The 22,500-nt window shown below is 31.4% G+C and overlaps 4 protein-coding genes across 5 annotated transcripts; 2 read left to right on the forward strand and 2 right to left on the reverse strand.

Annotated features, from left to right (window-relative positions):
* Nucleotides 1–1,845: 1,845 nt before the first annotated feature.
* On the forward strand, nt 1,846–4,632 carry LOC130823578 (CBS domain-containing protein CBSX5-like). The gene is made up of 2 exons (XM_057688231.1): nt 1,846–2,268; nt 3,539–4,632. The coding sequence occupies exons 1-2, from the start codon at nt 1,940–1,942 to the stop codon at nt 4,350–4,352; spliced, it is 1,143 nt and encodes a 380-aa protein (XP_057544214.1). The 5' UTR covers nt 1,846–1,939; the 3' UTR covers nt 4,353–4,632.
* Nucleotides 4,633–5,208: 576 nt separating this feature from the next.
* On the reverse strand, nt 5,209–10,058 carry LOC130823577 (uncharacterized). The gene is made up of 3 exons (XM_057688230.1): nt 8,012–10,058; nt 6,787–6,877; nt 5,209–6,075 (listed from the first exon to the last, which is right to left on the reverse strand). Exons 1-3 carry the CDS (start codon nt 9,926–9,928, stop codon nt 5,885–5,887), a joined length of 2,199 nt encoding a protein of 732 aa, XP_057544213.1. The 5' UTR covers nt 9,929–10,058; the 3' UTR covers nt 5,209–5,884.
* A 3,562-nt stretch (nt 10,059–13,620) lies between these two features.
* On the forward strand, nt 13,621–16,893 carry LOC130823580 (E3 ubiquitin-protein ligase AIRP2-like). Its single transcript, XM_057688234.1, has 5 exons — nt 13,621–14,125; nt 15,382–15,532; nt 15,806–15,872; nt 15,966–16,200; nt 16,287–16,893. The coding sequence occupies exons 1-5, from the start codon at nt 14,046–14,048 to the stop codon at nt 16,495–16,497; spliced, it is 744 nt and encodes a 247-aa protein (XP_057544217.1). The 5' UTR covers nt 13,621–14,045; the 3' UTR covers nt 16,498–16,893.
* Nucleotides 16,894–17,561: 668 nt separating this feature from the next.
* LOC130823579 (tetraspanin-19-like) lies at nt 17,562–22,329 on the reverse strand. 2 transcript variants are annotated; one of them, XM_057688232.1, is made up of 5 exons: nt 22,077–22,327; nt 21,266–21,365; nt 20,192–20,272; nt 19,705–19,809; nt 17,562–18,180 (listed from the first exon to the last, which is right to left on the reverse strand). In XM_057688232.1, the coding sequence occupies exons 1-5, from the start codon at nt 22,307–22,309 to the stop codon at nt 17,896–17,898; spliced, it is 804 nt and encodes a 267-aa protein (XP_057544215.1). In that variant the 5' UTR covers nt 22,310–22,327; the 3' UTR covers nt 17,562–17,895. The 2 variants fall into 2 exon arrangements, with proteins under 2 accessions (XP_057544215.1, XP_057544216.1); XM_057688233.1 differs by lacking the exon at nt 20,192–20,272 and having other exon boundaries at nt 22,077–22,329.
* Between the last annotated feature and the right edge of the window lie 171 nt (nt 22,330–22,500).

Below are 22,500 nucleotides of genomic sequence, written 5' to 3' on the forward strand. Positions count from 1 at the left end.
AATTCATAATCAAATCAATAATCTTTCTGGAAAATCCAACTAAGTCAAAGGAAATTTTTGTTTGGATATATCTGGAAGATGCTGTGGGAGCAAATACTACATAATGCTAAACTTGGACAAAATAAGATAATATTATTATGTCAATCAGTGTACCTTTAACAATTTAAAATGATTGTTACTTAATGGAAATGAGCAAATGACTATCTTTGTTAATAGTATAATTTTTAATAATACTCCCTCCTATTCATTTTAAGAGTTCCATTTGACTTATAACGGATTTTAAGGAGAGTCAAAAGTGGGAACCTAAGGGTAGGAAAGAGGATGGTATTATGAGTTTTTAATGTAAGGGAGGAAAATTAGTATGGGTAATGGAGGGTATAATTGAAAATAGGATAAAGCTACTAACGGCATAAAGTCAAAAATTCATACCAAAAATAGAAATGAGACAATTAAGGTGACTTGACCATAAAAGAAAATAGGACACATAAACTGAATAAAAGGGAGTAATAAATAATAATAATAATGTAAGATGTTTCATGTTTGATAGGGAGTTCATAATAATAGGGTAGTTTATAGTCAAACAAATAAGGTGGACTATAATAAATTTTCTAAAGTATATTTCTCTCATAGTTACTGCTTTCTCCGTTTTATATCTATAACGTTGGCTTTTTTATATACTTTAATGCATTAATTAATTCTTTAATATTTTTATTTATGTATAAAATAAATAAATTTTAAAAATTTGATAATAGTAATCTTTGCATTTAGATTAACCCAATAAAATTTCAGTTGACTATATTTTAACTAAAAATTAATCACAAATTAAAAATAATGAATGTATATTGCAATCTTCTTATATTGTAATTAATTTGAAAAGAAGCAAATATTGAGTAAGTCACGTAAAAGAAAATGACAAAAATAAATATTTCATTTGTTTCATTTATTATCCTTAAATTGTAATTATAAGTAGTTTTTAAGTTTACTAAAAACTAAAAAGAAAGAATTTCATTTGTTTCATTTATCATCCTTAAATTGTAATTAGAAGTTGTTTCTAAGTTTACTAAAAACTAAGAAGAAAGAAAATTTCACATGGTTGCATCTAACTTTCATGAAATGTCAGTAGTGCACTTTTATAAGATTTTTCCACATGCTAGCATCCAGTTTATGCCTTATCTAACTGTCGTAGCATTTCCCTTTAAATTCTTGTCAACTTCTGTTTAATTCACCATTTTGACGTTTCTATCTCTATTACGTGTTGGTTTTTGTCTTTATAATTTGCCTTAAACATGTGAGAGCGTTGAGGAATAAAACGTCAAAAATGGCGATGTAAATATTTGAGAGCATAAAAATGATTTAGGGCAAATTATAAAGACAACAACTAACACTTACTAAAGGTAGAAACGTCAAAATGGTAAATTAAATGGAAATTGGCAAGAATATAACGGAAAATGCTACGATAGTTAGATGAGGCATTAATTGGATGCTAGCATGTGGAAAAATCTTACAAAAGTGCTACTACTGGCTTTTCATGAAAGTTCGATGCTACCATATGCAATTTCCTTAAATTAAATATACTTCATAAATTTACTGAAGTAAAATTAATTTTATTCGTCTTGTAAAAATTATTAATATTAAATATTTATTTATTAAATGCGATATTAAAAATTAAATTAATATATATAATTCGTCAAGCATTTAAAATGATTAGGTAAATATTACAAAAGTGGCGCCCACAACCTCAATCATTCAAGTCCGTAGTACCGCTACGTACCTGTCGTCCAACCTGTAAATCGCTATAAATAAATATTACCAAAAATTACTTGAATTCACCTATAAATATCCCATACCTCATTTGCATTATCTTCACCCTTACAAATCTAAAAAACCCAATATTTTCTCCGCCATCAACGATCTTCTTCAAGCTTTTTCTCTCTAGTGCATGGCAGTACAATTATTCTCTCATGAAATATCTGACCTTTGTCTTGGGAAGCCCCCGCTAAGGCCTCTCTCAATTACTGCTAAAATTTCTGACGCTCTCTCATTTTTCCGGCGATCTTCTGGCGACACTTCGCTTACCGTTTGGTCTTCTTCGTCGCTTTCCGGTGAAGCTTCCAAATGTGTAGGAAAAATTAGTGTTGTTGATGTTCTGTGTTTTCTTTGTCGAGAAGATAATATCTCTTCTCCTTTTCTCGCTTTGAGCTCTCCTGTCTCTGTTCTCCTTCCTCCGGAGGGTTCCACCATTGTAAAGCTCTTGGATCCTTCTTCCAGGTAAATTTTCAGTTAAATTTATTCGTTCCATTTGTGGTTGATTGCTTGCGATAATATTTTTAGCGATTTGTTATAAATTTTCATTTGCAGTTGACGCTTTGTATTATGTGTGATTAATTTGTTTGTTATGTTTTGAGTTATGACTTATGAGGTTTACTTTGTCCGGGTTTTGATTATTAAAATTTAAACTTTGTTATTCAGTTTGTGCAATTAATTTCTTATTGAGTTCGATGCATTTAATTCATTCTTGAGTCGGTAAGATGAAAAATGATTGAAATTAAATTAATTTGGTCATAATTTTGACATCAAAACCTAAAATAATGCTTCATGCTTAATGTTTTTGCTTCTAGACATTTCTTGTCGGTGCATAGTTTTGCCTTATATTAATAGCTGCTACATTTTTATTTAGGATGCTTTTTGATAATTATTTAATATTTAGTCTTTTTATCACATAAGTAAAAATTATAGTTGTATGATATTTGAAAGTAATATAAGCCATGAAAACCAAAGGAATTACTCTACTACTCCATGTACTAACAACCTTTATGTGGAAAATGTTTAATTGTGTTAGGCGAATTTGTTTACTACTCCTAATACTAGAACATTGACGCGTATTCAAGTTAGATAAGTGTATATTCAGAAAATTGTGATAATTAGATAGAGAAATTTGATTAGGTCTATAAACGACAAAATCATACAATGAAAAAAGGAAGTCATATAGAGGAGCTTGGACCTTTTTCTTGATTTAATTTGGCTTTTGGAGGCTAATTGGGTCAATATAGTACTGGAAAATAGTTTTTTATGTGACCTTTATGGAAAAATGTCTTTTTCGGGGCTTTTCTGGGATCCAATGATGATGATAACAATTAAATTTGGGATGTGATACCAATAGAACGGAAATCAAACTTAATGACGTGTTTGATTTCCCACTCATGTAATATCACGGTCATGCACCATTTGTCCGATAGTTTTCACTTTTCAATTTTCATCTCCTGCAATGATAGATGTGTACCATACAGTACGAGGTGATGAAAATGATCTTTAATTTATGGTTCCATCCAAATTTAACTGGATTATTGGCTATTAATCAAATAATTAATTACCCTATATGAAAACCTACAAGTAACCCCAATACCTGAAGGTTTCAGACATTTGACCCCTAAATTCCACCCTAGATGGGAGCCAAACTGGGGCAATAGAATGTGGTTATGATCATACTTACGGCTGCCTTTTTTCTGATATTGCTACTTGTTTACCTTTTAACTTGCAGCATACTTGATGCAGTAGATAGCATCCTTGAAGGTGCTCAAGGTCTCATAGTGCCTAGGAGGAGCCGCAACAGCAGCAGTACAAAACAAAAGCCTCAAAAACCTCCTGTGGGGCGACAATACTGCTGGATCACTCAAGAAGATGTAATCCGTTTCTTCTTTAATTCCATCAACCATTTCTCTCCCGTCCCATTCAACTCTCTCCAATCCCTTAATATAATCGAGGAGAAAATCCTATCTGTTCATTACAACGATCCTGCACTGTCTGCCCTCGCAGAAATCTGCAATTCTCCTTCTGGCCAAACTGCTGTGGCAGTAGTAGACGACCAAGGTAGATTAGTTGGTGAGATCTCGCTTTACACGCTTGCTTGCTGTGACGAGACTGTTGCTCCTGCTGTCGCTACTCTTTCAGCCGGTGATCTGATGGCTTACATCGACTATGGCGGCCCACCAGAAGATCTTGTTCAATTAGTCAAAACAAGGTTAGAAGAGCGGAAATTAGATCAAATGTTGGAACTTTTAGAAGACGATCACTCAACTTCTTCGACATCCTCTTGCTTAAGTTCGTCTCCCTCTTCCTCATCCGATGATGAAGTTACTGTAAAACGATCAAGAACTAACTCGGGGCGATTCACAAGTGGGACAGAACCCATTGTTTGTCACCCTAGGAGCTCTTTAATCGCCACGATGATACAAGCATTATCACATCGGTATAACCATGTTTGGGTTGTCGAAGAGGATTATAGCTTGATCGGAATTGTTACTTTTGTGGGAATGTTGAAAGTTTTTCGAGATCGTGTCCCTTGTTTCTCCTAATTTTGGCCTACATATGTATCTCTATATCTACTACTAAATGATCATTAATCATGGCGTGGATAATGAGATTATTGTATTGTTATTAATCATGGCGTGGATAATGAGATTATTGTATTGTTACTTTACTTTTGGGCCAAATTGTACTATAAGATGGTTGTATGAAAAAAATTATCGGTTCAAGTACAGTATATGATATACAGTACTATGATAAGAACTTTGATATTTGTAGCATAGTTTGTGATCATAGAACTTATTCTGAAATGTCATTATCAATTTATCATTTCTGATTCACTTTTTAAAAATTGGTGTTTCTTTTTATTTATAAAATTGGATTGGTTTTGTTCTCCATCTACTTATTGGTTTCTTTCACAAAAGTACAGATATGAATGAATGGTCCAAGATAGAGTAGAAAAGACCATCTTGAACCCTTGTAAATGTGAATGTAGTAATTGCAGTCTTATGGATATAACTAGAATATTCATGAAGCTTATCCAAAATCAATCATAAAACTCAAAGTTTAGAGAAAAAGCGACAAGTGTAAATTGAGTCAGTAACAATAATGTCACAGCTTTAATCTCCAAAAATTGAGCAAATCTAGATTGTGTAAATGAGATTATTAAATAAATTAAATTTATGGATGACAATTAAAAAATATAAATGAGATTATTAAATAAATTAAATTTATGGATGACAATTAAAGAAAATGAGTGATAACTCAAATAAAAAATGTAGTGAATCTCGTATTTTCCTACATTCGATAAAAATATAAATACTTTAATTCCAACCTTTAAACCAAACATAAAACTGAAAGAAAATGGAGTATTTGATATAGCAGCAGCCAACATAGCAACATAAGTGAAAGAAAAAGAGTGATTGAATTGCATAATCTACAATGTGAAAATAAACATTAGACATTGTAAATGTATGGTTCACCTTATTACAAAATGTAGTAATATCAAACTTAAAACATGGAGGCAAAATCTTTGCTCATTGTTTTCTGTAATAGATACAGTATATGACAGTATTACAATGAAAATAAGCTAGTTAACCCGAAAATTCTTTCTGCATCGAAGTAAACCGTGTTATGTCACTACCATCGAGCATAAATAAGCACTTGGTTTGTATTGCAGTTACGGTACACGAAGTATGTTCTTATTCTATACACTATAGTTGATCCCCTATGACGCTCTGTTCAAGCGAATCTAGCTTCATATCACTAAAGGGGACCTACGCTCGGGTCTGCCTAGGCCATGGCCCATTGGCCCAAGGCATTTGATTAAAAACATATTAATGTTTAATTGTGTAATTTACAACACAAAAGAATGGTACTCGAGTTGGTTCAGCAAACATACAAAGGTGACTGTTCGGCTCACGTTATACTAGTATCCTCAATCTGCCCCTATGTACCACGTTCAAATGGAGAACTTGACAAATAATGATAGCGGAGTTTGAAGATCAAGGAAGAAGAATGGTGGATGGGAATGTCATAAAAGGAAATTTAACTATTTGCTTGTGTTGTTTTGAATGAAGATTTATAAGTCAGGAAAGGCGAGCTCAGATATGCATGAAGATAATGCTTTTCTTACTTGGAGGTTGTTGGAGCCCATTTTGACAGCATCCTCGTAAAGCCTCTTAGCTTGTTGTAACAATTTCACCTTATCTCTGTCGTTGCTTGGTCTCAAGCGAGATCTTTGCTGCAAGGCCATACCCCATCTGAACAATGCTGCAGTGATTCAACAATAAGTTAGAAGATTGGATCTAATATAGAATATAGAATTTACGCTATTTTTATGACGATTTTAAACTTTTTTTATGATTCGGATGAAAGAAGTTCAAGGGTTCTGCAACAGCACTTTATAGCTACTATGCTCTTTATGTGGACTTCTACAATGAAACACGAAACACAGATCATACCTCCGGTCTCCGGTCGAAAACGTCCGTTTTGGAGTCGTGAGGATTCGCGACTCAGATCGCCGGGGATGGCGATCCGGATTCCGGTGCATTTTAAACATTTTACTTTCTGTGTTATTCGGACCCTCCATTTTCGCCGGCTCACCAGTGTCCGGTACAATCCAAACATTGAAGATAACCCGTAATTATTAGCTCGTCAACCGTCTCTTGTAGTTAAGCACCAATACAATACATATATTGACGATAAATTGCACGAAGAAAAAACACTCATGCAAACACAACAAACACAAATGCAAACACACAAGCAAAAATGTGCAAATTTCGTTATTTCACCGATTAATGGAACACATTGTGACAGGTACCGAATAGAACGCAGAGATAAAACAAACCGAACACACAGAGAGAAGCAAGCGCAGAGCACAGACATTTATTATATATGCACGCATGCAAGAGTGAAATGACCACAGAAAAATAACGAGGATCCGATATTTGAATAGTTGGGGCAAAAACATGCTTTGCTTACCTTCTGGTGCATAGTAATTGCTTTTCGACATCATAGCACTAAATTTATCAATTGCAGCTAAGAATAACTTGTCAGCATCACAAGCTGCATCCTGTATATAGGCAGAAAAGAGAGCTTATTTTAATATAGTATTAAAAATAGTTAGCATGCATAGTAAGCCCAAAATTTCTCAAGCCATAGGTGATGAACCTTTCAAATTTCGATGGTCATCTGACACAGACATGTAATCTGTCATAATAGTCATTATCTCCATGTTTCTAAGAAAAATACAATGTCTCGAGTGTTGTATTACTAATCAAGTCCGAGTATCCATAACAAAGTGTCTAACAAAGGCAATCGAGAGTGTTTATTTGGAATGAAAATAGGTTTCCATTTTCCTGTTTTTTGGTTTGTTAAGAGTGGGAGACAATTTTTCAGGGGTGTACATAGTTTTCTCAAGGGTAGTTACATTTTTCTTTCGTAAGAGAAGCCACTTTTTTTGGTAAATGAATGATATTATTACCGAGAAACACAACAATATACAAACCCAATCGGGGAGGGGGCAAAGCATCTAGGATAGACCCTCACAAGTACAATCGGGGAAAAAATAAAACTAATCAGCCTACTCAACATGCGAGGCAAAAGAATATCCAGAAAAAACTATAGAAGAAGTTTACAGGGAATTAATCCAATCTATGTCTTTACAAGGCACTTTCTCAAGAGAAAATAGTTTCATTCTTTCCTTTATGATCATCTAAATGTGGGGTAGTGATAGATCATGGATTTGGAACTTTAGGATGGATTCAGGGAAGCCACATTTTCCACCCTATTTCATTACGTTTCTCTTCCTTTTCCCCATCAACCTTCCCTCTTTATTTTCCATTTCCCACTTCTCTTTAATTTACGTGCATGTGAAATTTGCCACTAAGGGTCTATTAGAAACAACCTCTTTGTTATCGCTAACAAGAGTCAAGTTGCGTACATCCCACCCCCAAATCCCCACAATTCCCCGTAAGGTGGGACCCACTGAATCGCATTTGGGTAATGACATGTTGGCACTTCTCTCTAATTTTTCATGCAAGAAAACCAAATGAACACAAATTACATTTGTATAATCCCCTCATCTTTCACTGGAATGTATAAGTAAAACCCATAAAAACGACTGTAAACTTGTAGTAACAAATAAAGAATTGAGGTGAAGCACTACATAGAACATCAACAACAATGTTTATGATAGAGTGCTTACCGGACCGATATCAGCAATCAGTTGTGCGCGGAAGGAAAGGGCAAGGCCCCAATTATACAAGGCTCGTACATCATTTCTATCAATTGATAGAGCCATCCTATATTGCCTTCCTGCTTCTACAAGAAGTGCTTCACACTCTTCACATACACTACTTAGACGATTCTGGAATCCATCTTTGCTTGGATTTGTGTCCTCTAGAAAGAGTAAATTACTCCTTTCTACTCCAAAATCAGCGGTTTCATAAAGAAGACTTCTTAATTCTCTACCAATCTTCAGTTTTAACTCCCCATGAAGAAGGTAAGTATTTCCCAACTGTCCTATAGCCAAGAGACTCAAAGGTTTTATAGCAATTGCTCGACCGAGCAACTCAGCAGACTCACGAAGCCTTTCCTCTGCATAGGTTTCATTATTTCTAGCCTTCAAACAGTCTTTCGCTTGTTTCAGAAGCTCATTGGCTTTTCTAAGGTACCTATCAAATAACAAATCTTTCGAAATTGTCAATGAAGATAAGGAACCTAAGTCATTCTCTATTTCAGATTGGTTTTTTCTAGAATAAAGTTCATCTTCTACAATCATCCTCTCTTCAGTAATACTTGCTCCGAAACTTCCTTGGTCAACACTTTCCTGTTCTTCATAGCACTTGTAAGCTTCACTCGAGCTTTCAAACATACGTTGATTCTTCAAAGTTTCCTCCCCTATAAGATATTCCATGGAGGTATCAAAATCCGGATTGCACCTCATACCATCATCAACTACCCAATTTCGAATTTCCTTGTGAGATGGCATATTGAAACTGAATCTTCTATCACTCGAAAATCTTACATTTTGGTAATTAAACTCATCATTATAAACAAAGCTTTTAGTATTATTCATGTATGTTTCCATTCTATTAGTTTCCCCTCTAGACAAAATCCTCTTAGTTTCATTTTTTGTACCATATGTATTGTTCTTTCTACTACTATCACTCACCGTTTCCCTATATGGAATCCCGGCATCCTCAGCTACTACCGGTTCCAATGCTGCCTCTGCAGCTCGGTTTTGATCAACACCATCCTTGGACAAAATATTCTTCCTAGTAAAGTTTGTACTACTAGACTTCGATTCAGCTCGATTATCCTCGACAGATTGTCCCATAAATCCGAACAAGTCAAACCCTTTATCACCATTTTCTTTCTTTTTCATATTGTTCTGATTTGGCTTTTTTCTCATTTCCTGTACCTCAACCAATGTACTATGAACACAATCGTCAACCAGATTCCTGGCATTCAAGATCAACCCACCAAATGTCTCAACATCATTCACATAACTCTCCAAATCACCCAAATCAATCCTTTCATATTCAATTGCATTCTTAATATCATTCTTCAAATCATTAATTTTAACATCAAACCCATCAAAAATTTTCACTAATTCCTTTAATTTTCGAGCATAAACCCTATAAGAATCATCTTTTACCCTTTTCTTACTCCCATAAGTCCCATTTGAGCTCAAATCTTTATGAGGTCTTTTTTTAACAAACCCAAACCAATACCCAGCAGCAAAAACAATAGCAAAAGCAGGGAAAACAGTGATTGATGAAACCCTAACCCTAGAAATTGCTAAAGCACAAACAAAACCTAATAGACATGTAACAGCATACTTCTTATCATTAATTCCTAAAGTAATTAGAAATCTTTTTAAAATATTGGACTCACCCAAATCATCTGAGTCAACCCAGATTCTTGAATCATCCCAGCCATTGTATGAAGCTGCTGAAGTTAGAGTACGAGAAGCTCTGAATGAGCTGGCAATGGCGATCTTAGGGTATAAGAAGCATTTATAATGTAAAATAAAATTGGGTTTTTTGATTTTTAATTGAGTTGATGGGAATTTGAAGAGAAAATGAGATTGTTTGAGTGGAGAAATTAGATTGTTCATTGAGTGGATTGGAATGTTTTATGTTGCATACTCTTATCTTAGCATTTCTTTGGTGATCAACGACTCAGGAGTCAGAGTCAAGGAGGCAAGAATATAACTTTGGAAAAAAATTATAGTAGTAGCTTTTTTTTAAAAAAAAACATTTTATTTATAAAATTATTCTCCATAACTAGTATTTTCTACCCTAAGTTTAATATGGTATAGTGAGCAAAGTTAAAAAGTTTATTAAAAAGTTGACAAAAAGACTTTATTTGTTATAATTAACATCAAAGTAAATAAAAAATAATTTTAAAAAATTATAGCGGTTATAACTCATAATTAAACTTTGCGGATATAATTAATAAACGAAATAAATTTTGCAAATTGTTAAGTTTAATTTAATTTTAATTTTCTTGCAAATTAATCGGTCATCCGAATGTAAATTTGGTAAATAATTTTTAAAGTTGGATTTATTCATGGTTAACCAAAAAATAAAATTAATATTAAAATATAAGTGAAAAATTAAATTATTTTCAACAATATTTTCAACAGGCAAATGCTAACAAACGCCCAAGGGCTTACGTTAACAAAAATAATAATACATCTAAAGGGTAAATTAATAAACAAACTTAAATATAAAAATAATGTGTGATTTGGTAATAAAATTTAATTTTTTTATGCTAAATTAGGCAACAAATTAATACTTACACAATTAAAAGTATATAATATATTCTAGTTTACCATTTAAAATTCATTTTATTCTAATGAAGGGGTGTTCGTTAGCTCACTCTCACTGTCTCACAAAATTAGCCACATATATTAATTGTGAATTTATCATTAAATAATTTGTCAATTGAATACTTATTATATTCTCAATTTAACTTGTTATGGAGTAATTAATTCTAAGGATATAAGTAGTTTCTAGATTAGACTACTTTAAACTAATCATGTGTTTAACAATACTTTATTAATGAACAGAATAATAATAATATTGCATGAGCAAGTTGGCTAAAAACATACAGTCAGCTCTGTCTCACTTAATTGCACTCAACTTACATGAATTACATCATTTTTTATTTTTAATTGTGTCATTTATTTTGTATTATTATTTTAAATTTTTTTAAAAAAAATTTATTTTATTTCTTTTATCACCCACTACACTTCAAACAATTTTTAATATTATTTACACGGTTTATTTCCTCTATTCATTTAATAATCCCTTTAATATAGAGCTAATGTATAAGTGTGACAATTAACTGTTGACTGTTGTCTTATTAGTTGGCTTGTTTGACTAGCTAAAAATGTTAATTGTTTTTGCTCCCTTTTAAGCTATCTTAAAAAGTATGTTGTTTATGGAGATATTTGGTGAATTTAAATATTGGTTATTGGCCGTTTATTAGAGAAAAAGTTAATCAACAAGCCAAAAACAAATAAAAAAAAGCTAACTTGAGTAGGTTTTTATTTTGGCTTAAAGTAATTTACTAAATTTTTTTTTGCTATTTGACCAACGAATAAGCTAAAGTCAAAAGTGAACAAAAAAATCAATGTAAAAGCCAAGTACTAAACACTCCCAATGTCTTATTTGCTTTTTATATACTATTCACATTTCACAATTAATTTGTATTTAATTCTTAATCTGTAAGTTTAAATATAGTCAAGTGAGTTTTTTTTATTCGTCTCAATGTGAAAATTTTTAATATCAACTTTCTATAATTTTAGTTATGCAAAATCAAAGATATTATAAGTAAAATTTGTAAATTAACAAGTGTGTAAAAAATAAATAAGATATTAACTCTAATTCTTGGGGAAATATCATATCTTTTACAATTTTTTATACTTTTCTTACATATCTTTCTTTTTTTTTTTCCAATCCTTAAACTTCGCCACCCTTTACATTGTATCACCACTCTCTTTTTAATGAAATTACTAAAATGCCCTTAAATCTATTTTTAATTATAAAATCAACCATCATTATTTCTTAACTAAATTTATTAATAATAATTAAATTAAAATAAAAAATATTAATTTTATTAAAGAAAATAATTTTTTTAAATCGGAAAAACGGGAAAATAAACCTAATCACATATTTTGTGTTGAAATTTGATACATGATCACTCTTTTAGCCAAAACTTTTGATAGGAAACTCACATTACTACAATGTTTACAACATTAGAACCTAGACTTAAAAGATCTTTCCAATGATGTATTATATGCCCAATTCCGGTAACCGAGCGAGAAATGACGATCGTTTAAAGTTTGTTTGCGTTGAAATTTGATATATGTTTAATCTTTTGGGCATAACTTTTTATACAAAAATTTTATTATTGCAAGGTTTGTAGCATTAAAAACTAGACTTCAAGAGCTTTCCAACGACATATTATATGCCCAATTCTGACAATCGAGTGAGAAATGAGAACTGTTTAAAGTTTGCAGTGATTTTTAACATCCAGTTGCATAAGACTCTACCGCGGTCCATTCGCGTGTTTTACGTGACCCGACTATACTGCGGTCTGGTCGCGCGCGACTAGATGTTAAAAATCCCTGTAAACTTTAAATAGTCATTATTTATCGCTCAGTTGTCGGAATTGGGTATATAATAGTTGGAAAGCTATTGAACGTCTCGTTTTTAATGACACAAACTTTGCATTAAAACAATTTTTCTATAAAAAGTTATGCCCAAAAGATTGAACATGTATCAAATTTCAACACAAAAAAACTTTAAACGATCGTCATTTCTCGTTCGGTTATTGGAATTGGGTGTATAATATATCATTGGAAAGATCTTGAAGTCTAGGTTCTAATGCCGTATACATTGTAGTTATATAATTTTCCTATTAAAAGTTATAGCTAAAAGAGTGAACATGTATCAAATTTCAACATAAACATTTTTTTTTAAATGCAAAATAAAAAAGACAATGAAGTTAAATAATAAGTACCATTTTAAATGTCAGATTTATTGCTTAGATATTTCAAGTGGAAAGATTTTTTCTATATCCCATGAATCAAGTTGTAATGTCAACATTAACAGGCTCTTATTGAAAGCCAAAAGAAGATAGATGATTATTTAAGTCACTATAAAGTAGGGTGAGACAAAACTTTGGATAAGGCAAAGCCACCGTTTTATCATTGTTTTATGGAGTACAACATTAGAATTATTTTAGATCACCATGTCCCTTTATATGTTTTATTATTTAGTTATGACTTATCACTTCACATTTTGTCTAAAAAATCTATTTTATTATTTAAAATTATTTTATTTCAATTTAAACAGTTATTTATTCTATTAAGAAATCAATTAAATTAAAAATTCACAAGTATTGTTAAATTTCCAAAATATGCATATACGAACCATATTTGACCAAGAGCAGGGAGCAACATATATTTATTATATTCTTTTATAACTTTTGATTCATATAAAGAAATCGCCTTAATTAACGAGTTAAACAATGATGAAATCCCCATATCATATATACGTCATAATTTTCATCCTTAATTTTATCTTATTATGTAATTAACTGACAACAAAAATTAGAATATTATTGTTTAAAAAGTATTAGGACAAAACTTTAGTAATATTAATTAGAAAATAAGAATATTATGTTTTTTAAAAATTATTTTTGGTATCACTTAAAAAAGAGTACTTTATATGTATATTTATATTATTAGTTATAGTAGTAGTATATTTATTTATATATATAGTAAATAAACCTCAAGATGACATATATTAAAACAAATTGCACTTGTCATCATTTCACACCCTCCACCTTCTCTGTTTGCCTTTACCTAGTGCAACCACTCTCCAAAAATAGGGAATTTAATTTTTTTATTTTTTTTTAAAAAAAGTTGTAGAACCCAGAAAGGGCAAACTTCGCTCTCTTTTAAAGAGAAACTTTTTACATAGTTTACAAAGAGTGTATAGATTTTGTTGGGTTTTACTTTTAGGGTTTTTGGGGGTTTTGAAGATTCAGGTTATTGAGACAGAAGAATTAATTCAATCCGTTATAGGGTTTTATTCCATTTAATCTAAATTGATGGTGGTGTTCTGGGTATTTTTTGGATTTTGATTTTTCTGGGTAAATTAAGTTTGAAATTGAGGGTAAAAGCAGAGTAAATAGGAGTTTAAGATTTTTTGAAAGAAATGTATGTGGTTTCTATGCGAAAGTCTTTCAAGGATTCTCTCAAAGTATTGGAAGCAGATATTCAGCATGCTAACACTCTGTAAGCCATGGAATTTACTTCTTCAATTATTTTGTTCTTGGAAAATCCATTTTAATTTTCTTTTTTCCCCCCAAAAAAGTAGTTTCTTTTTGGGGATTTTGAGATAAGTTTCCTAATTTTATTATCTTTTTATTTATGTTTCTAAATTTATGATTTTGGGTTAGTTTTAGAAATTTGAATTGACACTAATATAATTCATGGGTTTGAAGTTTGTTCCTTCAATTAGTTCTTTGAAGTATTTGATTGTTGTTTATGAATGACCTTTTTGTCAAATTGTGTTCTCTTTGATTGAGCTGTCGGTTTGTTGAATTTTGAAGGATGAATTGAGATATGAGATTCATTGTTTTTTGGGATTTGAATTGGAGCCCACATATCTAACTGTTTGAATTAAGTGGGGTTGTTAGGTATGAAATATGAATGGGGTTATGGGAGATTTGTTTCCAAAGTAAAGGAGTTATAATTATGGTTTTACAATACTGGAGCCCAAAGTGTTGGATGCTCTTTATGTTAATTGTGTTATTATAATGTTGGATATGATTACTTTTGGAGTTTATTCATCTTGTGTTATGAGTTGTATACTTCATGATATAGCATTTGCTTTGAAATGATAAGGATTTAAGGAGTATAATGGTGAGTAGTATGTATGATTGATAAATATCAGTGCATTTTTACCACATTATGTATGATGGATAATATGGGGAGCTTGGTATTAGTATAACGACGAAATCGTGTATTGTTGTGTGGGATGATTTATTTTGGCTTTTAACTGATTATTATGGATTATTGCTTGTGGACTTTTAGTGCTTGTTAAAGCCATGGGGATCATGAAGTTCATTTTTGGATTCTTTGAACTTTGATTGAGTTTGCTATATTTGTAGGGTCGTATTTTGTTTTGGTTGAGAAGGGTAGAATGCATATTCTTTTTTGTTCGGTGGTGCCAAAGATTTATAGTTCTTTTGTATTAAATTGTGATGGACTATATTGAAATATCTCCTCAAATCATAAGCTCTTTTTATTCACGTGAAGTTGGAGAGGATGTTTGCTATTAGTGGTCAATTGAAATTTGTAAACAACATCCTTGTTATCACCAACCTGGGTAAGGTTTCGACTTGTTTAAACCTTACGTAGGTGGGAGCTACCTAATGACACTAGTTTTGTGGATTGTTGTTCAAGTAGTATCTAGTAAAGCTATGCTATGAATTTTTGCTAGTTTGATAAAATTTTATGTTATATAACGAGTGGACTTTCTTCTGTAGGGCATCTGAATTTCCTAGAGAGTATGATGGGGCTTGTGTACAAATGAGAATGTCGTATGCTCCTGTTGCTCATTTCTTTCTTTTCTTGGTTCAATGGACCGATTGCAACTTGGCAGGGGCGCTAGGCCTATTAAGAATTCTCATTTATAAGGTTAGCTACAGACAATTGAAATATTGTTATAGCCTAAGTTACTCGGACTCTTTATTTTGCTTCACGTACCCCGTGTTCGATTCTTGATCCTCGGACATTGGTATGACACTTAGATACTTCATGTAGGTGAAGGATTGAATATTTAGACATATTCGACACTTGGACACGTTCCAGTATTTCGGTATTCAACATCAGTACCCAAGTCCAAGTAACATAGGTTATAGCTGCTTGCAATGTCATTGCTTGTTGCTTAGGTTGCACCTTTATGTGCAGGTTTATGTGGATGGAACCACAACTATGTCATCACATGAAAGGAAAGCAAGTATAAGAGAATTTTATGGTATGGTATTCTGTATTCTTTTGCATAATGCGGATTTTGAGAAAGCTGCTCTTTTCTTTTTCCGATGATGATATATGTTCTTCCTTGCTGCAGCCGTAATATATCCATCCTTATTACAACTTGAAAGTGGTGTTACTGATACTGAGGATAAAAAACAGAAAGTTGTTTGTATGGAGAGATACCGGAAAAGAGACGAGGAAGAATATAGGCAGTTTACAGATACGGATATTGAAAGGGAGGACGAGTGCGGTATTTGCATGGAAAATTATAGCAAAATCGTGCTACCTAATTGCAACCACGTGATGTGCCTGAAATGCTATCGAGAATGGTAATTTTTTTTTCTTTTGTTGAGACATTTTTTGATATTCACAGCAGAATTAAGAATCGAGAATTGACAGTGATTATGTTGTATAGGCGCACGAGATCACAATCATGCCCCTTCTGTCGAGACAATCTCAAGAGGGTAAACTCCGGAGATCTCTGGATGCTCACCGACAGCAGAGACGTAGTCGACATGGCAACTTTGACAAAGGAGAATCTTCGGAGACTGTTCATGTACATAGAGAAGCTGCCTCTGATTGTTCCCGAGTCCTTCTTTGACACTTATGACTCACACCTTAAATGAATTGGGAATCGGCCCACCCTCTCTACTTTCCTGAAGTGTTAGTTTTTACCTTTGCTACATAACCTGTTCATCAGTGCAGCAGGTTCGTACGAATATCGGTCTGTCTAGATCAGTTTAGAAGTACAAATGTTCTTTTACTGCATGTCTTTCACTGATTATTATGTGGAACATTATCGGCCCGATTCGTGGTTGGCGAGGGAGGACGGACGGGGCAAGTGCCTTTATTTCGAGGGGGTTCGTAATTTGTATGTAGGAATATATGTAGATGTTTGTATAGCTCTGTTATTCAGGTACAAAAAGAAAGTGTAGAAAGAAAGGAACTCCCTTTTGTTGGTAATTTTCTGTATCTTATTCAAAATGTTGAATTTCAAGGCATTACTGGTTTGGAATGGATCATCCTTTTGTGTCTTAGTTTTTTTGTGGCTGATGGTTCTGCCCTCGGCAGGACGTTGCGAGACGAGGTTGTTTTCTAACTTTTTTTTTCTTATGGGATATGGTGAATGCCTTTGTAGGCAAGAGGGGAGGAGAAAGGGAAGAGAATTAGTTTTTTATGTAGACGGTGAAAATTGAAATCTAAGGGGGTGAAAGGAGTAGTGTCACATGATTTGCTAATTGACTTGTGAATCGAGAATCGAAAAAAGCTAATTATGGTCGGTTTTAGGCTATTTTTAAACCATTTTAAGCGAATCGTGAATCCAAAAGGCGAACCAACTAGTAAATGATGTATCATTGAAAGGAGGGATAATTACTTAATTAGGGTCAACCATGGTTACTCACTTTTAAATTTTTCTTATTTCTTCAATTATGATATGTCCTCTCACCTGAGATATTATCGTTTTTGGTTTTTGTGGATTTAGATTTATAAAATTGTTGGATTTATACTGCACTAATTATTTTTTAGAATAGGTTAGAAAATTGCTACAGACAAGGGGAAAAATAATTTATCCTTTTAGATGATGAAAATCAAACCTTTTGTCATCTGGACGAAAATCCTCAACTACTACGTTAATCTATGATTTTTGCTAATCTTAATTTTTAAACTAATCTATTTTGTTGGAAGATCATTATAAGCAATTGAAAGTCATATATAAGTTGCCAACATCACATTCTACAAAAGGTTGCTCATATTATTAGATCTCACAATATACACACAATAACATAAATTTATGAGTTCAACACTGTAAGCTAAGAGCTCTGTCTGAATAACAAGCTCCAAGAAAATTTCACACATGAAGTATCAGTTTATATGTTGAGCCAACATTCATTTGTGCATGTGTATTGAACCAGTTCGGCTGTCATTTTTTAGTGTGACATGTTTTGCAGTTCACACATTTTAATCAAATAACTGTAAATACGGCTCAAGCAGACTCGAACCTAAAATCTCTCAGATCAGTTTCTTCAACAGCCTTTAGGAATAGCTATCACTGTAGCAGCTATGTTTTCACCTTTCTCAGTCCCTTCAATATCAGGATAACCATGTATGTTTTTGTAGGATGGTGCTGCATGATAGTAGTACGGATCAGGGTGACCAACAGCATAAGGAAGATCTCCTAAGTATTGATTTTGAGGTACTAAGAATGGAAGTGTGGATGAATTTGTATTTTCGTCGTCTTCGTTAAGATCTAGGCGTGATTTGAAGGGACGCGTAGCTCTCAGTATCATGGCTAAAATGAGTGAAATCACCTGTCACAATATCGGTTCAAAATTAGTTATAATGAGTTATCTGAAATATGTTTGCACACCCAAGATTCGGAGATAGATAGAAGTGTCTACAATTCTATACTTTAGACCTCTAACTAAACGAGGTTTCATCTTTAAATCATATGGTTATATATTTCATTAGCTTTTTCAACATGAAACTTTTTTTTAGATTACATAGGAAAATTTGAACAAAATAAGCAAAATTACACCAATAAAATATCAAAATAAACATTGGAAAAACTTATTTCTCGAAATAAGCAATTTTAGCCCAATGCTAAGGTATGAAGTTTGTTCGCTGTTAGTAACAGTAGACGATTTTTAGGTTGACTTTTTAACTCTGTTTAAGTAATCGGCCGCTGTTAGTAACAGTGGGCCATATACAATTAAAAAAGTTGGTTAATGTATATGGGAAAACAACCGTTGTTAATAACAGCGGACCATTACACATCCAAAAGTCAATAAAAGTCAAAAAAGTCAACTCAACCGCCCCCTGTTAGTAAGAGGGGCGAGTACTTGACTAATCTTTTTTGACTCAATTTTAATAATTTTGGGAAATACGTTTTCCCAAATTTTATTTTAAGATTTTTTTATATGACTTTGCTTATTTACTTTAAATTTTCATTAGATAGTAGGGTGATAGATAGAAAATCTGAATAAAATAAGATGTTTTAATAACTTAATTCCAAAAATAAACTTCGTGAAAACTTTATTTCCAAAATAAGCGTCCGTACATTTCAACCTAGGCTTGGTGTAATGTCGCTGTAACTAACAGCAATTTAAAAAAAAAATTATTTTTTATTTTTTATTTTTAAGTCGCTGTTAGTAACAACGACTTAATGCGTTTTAAGTTTCCAGTTCTCAGTTACTTCCTCATTACAACCTACGAGATTAAAGAGTTGACCAGTTAACCTTAAAGTCGCTGTTAGTAATAGCGACTTGAGGCTTTATTAATTTTTTTTTATTTTTTTATTTCGCTGTTAGTAACAGCGACATTACACCAAGCCTAGGTTAGGATGTACGGACGTTTATTTTGGGAATAAAGTTTTCACGAAGCTTATTTTTGAAATTAAGTTGTTAAAACATCTTATTTTTAATATAAGTGCCAAGATAAAATCTGAATCTTCTAGTGTGAAACTTTATGCTTAGTAGAAAACTAAAATTATGATACCCCTATGGCCCTATCATTTTCTTTTCTTTATCATTTTTAGTTCATACTTTGTATTAATTTAAAATTAATTTTATGATCAAATGTAACTTTTTTAATTGTAGTTATAAAATTTTATTATTTTAATATTATTTATTAACTTTCATTTGTACTTGATCTCTTACCTATTTTTAAGAGTGACGTGATCAATCTTATTTTTGTAATAACAAAGTAAAATATAATCAATAAATATTTAAAATTAATCTAAAAATTATAAATTTCTGAGTTCATCGAGAATGAATCTAATTTTTCATTAGTACATACAATATTACTCAAGGAGATTAGATTTCGAGATGTATAACCTGAGATGATGCAATCAATAAGCCTAATTTTGTGAAGTTTTCCTTGTTGGAATCTATGTAATGCACCAAGGCATCAAACCTTCCTGTAGGATCACGAGGGAAGTCCTATTCCATTAAAAAAAAAAAATTAGTAAATCAAGCACATTAATAAATTAATTAAAATAAGAAAATATTAAATATCATAATCTCGTTTATTATCTATTTGTTGAAAATAAATTTCTTATTGGTTATTGTCTAATAATCCCTTTTACTACTTCTTTTAAAATTCCCTATTACTAGTTCTATTTGCTAAATAAATTCACCTTTTCTTATGTATTTAAAAATTTGGATTCACTATCAGCAAATAAAAGTCAAAGATTGGATAATACATATAATTAACTGATGGATTTTCAACAGATTAGTAATAAGTAAAATTATTAATGTCAACTTTTCCAAATAACAAGAATCTAAATTTGAAATGATAATAATTTAAAGTTAAACTTAATACCTTATCCCAATCGTCATTCAAACAAATATCACCAATGATTAAACCTTCAACGCACATAAGCAAGAACAAAAAAACAATATACTATGGTCATTTTTAAGGTCCAACACATTAACTATGACCAGAGCCGTATTTGACCCAGGGCGGGTGGGGAAAGGCCCAGGGTCCCAAATTTTCAAATTTTGGTAGGTTTAAATTTATATTTAAATATTAAAAAAAGTAAAAAAAAAAACATTAACGAATTAAGAGTGACAGTGAAATATTATTAACACATAATGTTCACGATTAATTGAATTAAAGGAAATGCAATTTAAGAATCGGGTTTTATTTTTCCATCTTAATTTTACTTATATTATTAACTAGTCTGTCTTGTATGAGACCGTCTCATTTAAGAATTTGTGATTAACATATTATAATAATGTTGCCACGAAAATACATCTTGTTGTGAAAAAAGAAACAAAATGAATTTAATAAATAAAAGATTCACAAAGTAATTTAGCTTTTTGTGGATCCGATGAAAAATATTATGATGGAGAATTTTTAGTGATGCTGATAAGGACCTCTATTTCTAGTCTCGCCCTTCGGCCACCAAAAATTCAGCATTGGTCTTGACTATGACACTTGAAATTTTAAAATATATGAGTATATCAGTTTTTGAAATTAAAAAGTTACTGAATTAAAAAATAAAAGAATTAGAAATTGGTGGTTGTGTTTGCATCGTATATCACATGCTATACACCATTATAGGTCGAAATATTTTGTTAATCATTTTTATTACCAGTAAAAGTTGCAACTTATAGCCTTTTAGGCTTGTAGCTATCATCGGTGGTTCAGGATAATAATATAAGGTGAGTTGAACACTTATCTGTGCAATGCATATTAAATCAATTTAATTGTTATTTTTTTATGTTATACTTTATATATTTGATAGAAGTAATATTTAATATTAATAGCTTTTATAAATAAATAATTTTGTCCATAACTTAGGCAGATCCCACATGCTGCATGTAACTAATTGTTATCATGATACTAATTATAGTAGAATATCATCATATAAAAGTTTGATGAAAAGGATACTGATGATAGCAAAAAATCAAGTGTGGTAGCTGCTCCTCCATGGCCAATGAATGATATGAAAATAAACAGACCTCCTGTACCAAGACATGCCCATAAAAACCTGCAATATTAAAATATATATAAATTAATAATAAACATCAACTATATATGAGTTTTAAAATAAATTTCAAAGCAAAACTAACTTTTGTAAAGCCAAAATTTGATTTCTAAGCCAACATTATTTTGTATAATCACATAATACACTTTACTACTTTAATCATCAGATAAATTTTTAATTGCAAATAATTATTTAACATTTTATTAGATTAAAATATCTATATAACATATTTTAAATTTTAATCATCAGTTCAAGTTAATAATTAGAATATCAAATAACAAATATGTTATATACTCGATTACTTTACACAAATTATAATTAAGTTGATTGCCAATACTCCTTCCACACTTTTAATTTCACTATATTTATTATAAAAACTCTCAAATTGAAATAAATTATCAAATTAAATGGAACACACATCATTATATGAAGGACGAGTATACAAATTAATTAAATATTTTAAATATATATAAAAAGTAAAAACACGACCAATAAAAGGTCAAAACTCATTTTGACTATAAAACTTCTAAACACGTATAAATAAAGAGCATATAAATACGTAGCTATTATGAGAGCATACACATTAATCATATATTTCAAATTACATATTTTATGAAAATAACAATATTAAAGTTTTAATTATCTGGACTATAAAATTTGGATACTCATATATAAATAAATAAATAAATAAATAAAGAGAAATATATACATTACCATGGAAAAGGATACTTTTGATATTCTCTAAGACAAACAACAATAATCCAGACAGAATACATAAGAATAGAGATACCAGTCATAGCCATGACTGAATTTGAGATTTTAAGTGTTGCAGCAACATATCTCTTAGAAACTGATCCATCCATTGTAATATCTCTTGGGTTGAAAATAATCACATTAATTACCCAAATTAATATTTTGCAAAATGGGGTATAAATTTTTAAGTTCATGTTGGATATAATATAATATATGTAGTATGTTATTTAGTATTTTAGTAGAAAATTTTGGCAATTAATTTTTGTCACTCATACATGATTGCTCTGTTTTTTTAAATTTTCAAGTTCTAAGAAATTTCCCAATGTTTATTTTTACAAACAGGTTAAAATAAGGAAGCTTCCTGGAAATTGAACAAATTAAAGCT

Source organism: Amaranthus tricolor, chromosome 9, assembly GCF_026212465.1.
Source record: "Amaranthus tricolor cultivar Red isolate AtriRed21 chromosome 9, ASM2621246v1, whole genome shotgun sequence".
NCBI classification, from domain to species: domain Eukaryota; kingdom Viridiplantae; phylum Streptophyta; class Magnoliopsida; order Caryophyllales; family Amaranthaceae; genus Amaranthus; species Amaranthus tricolor.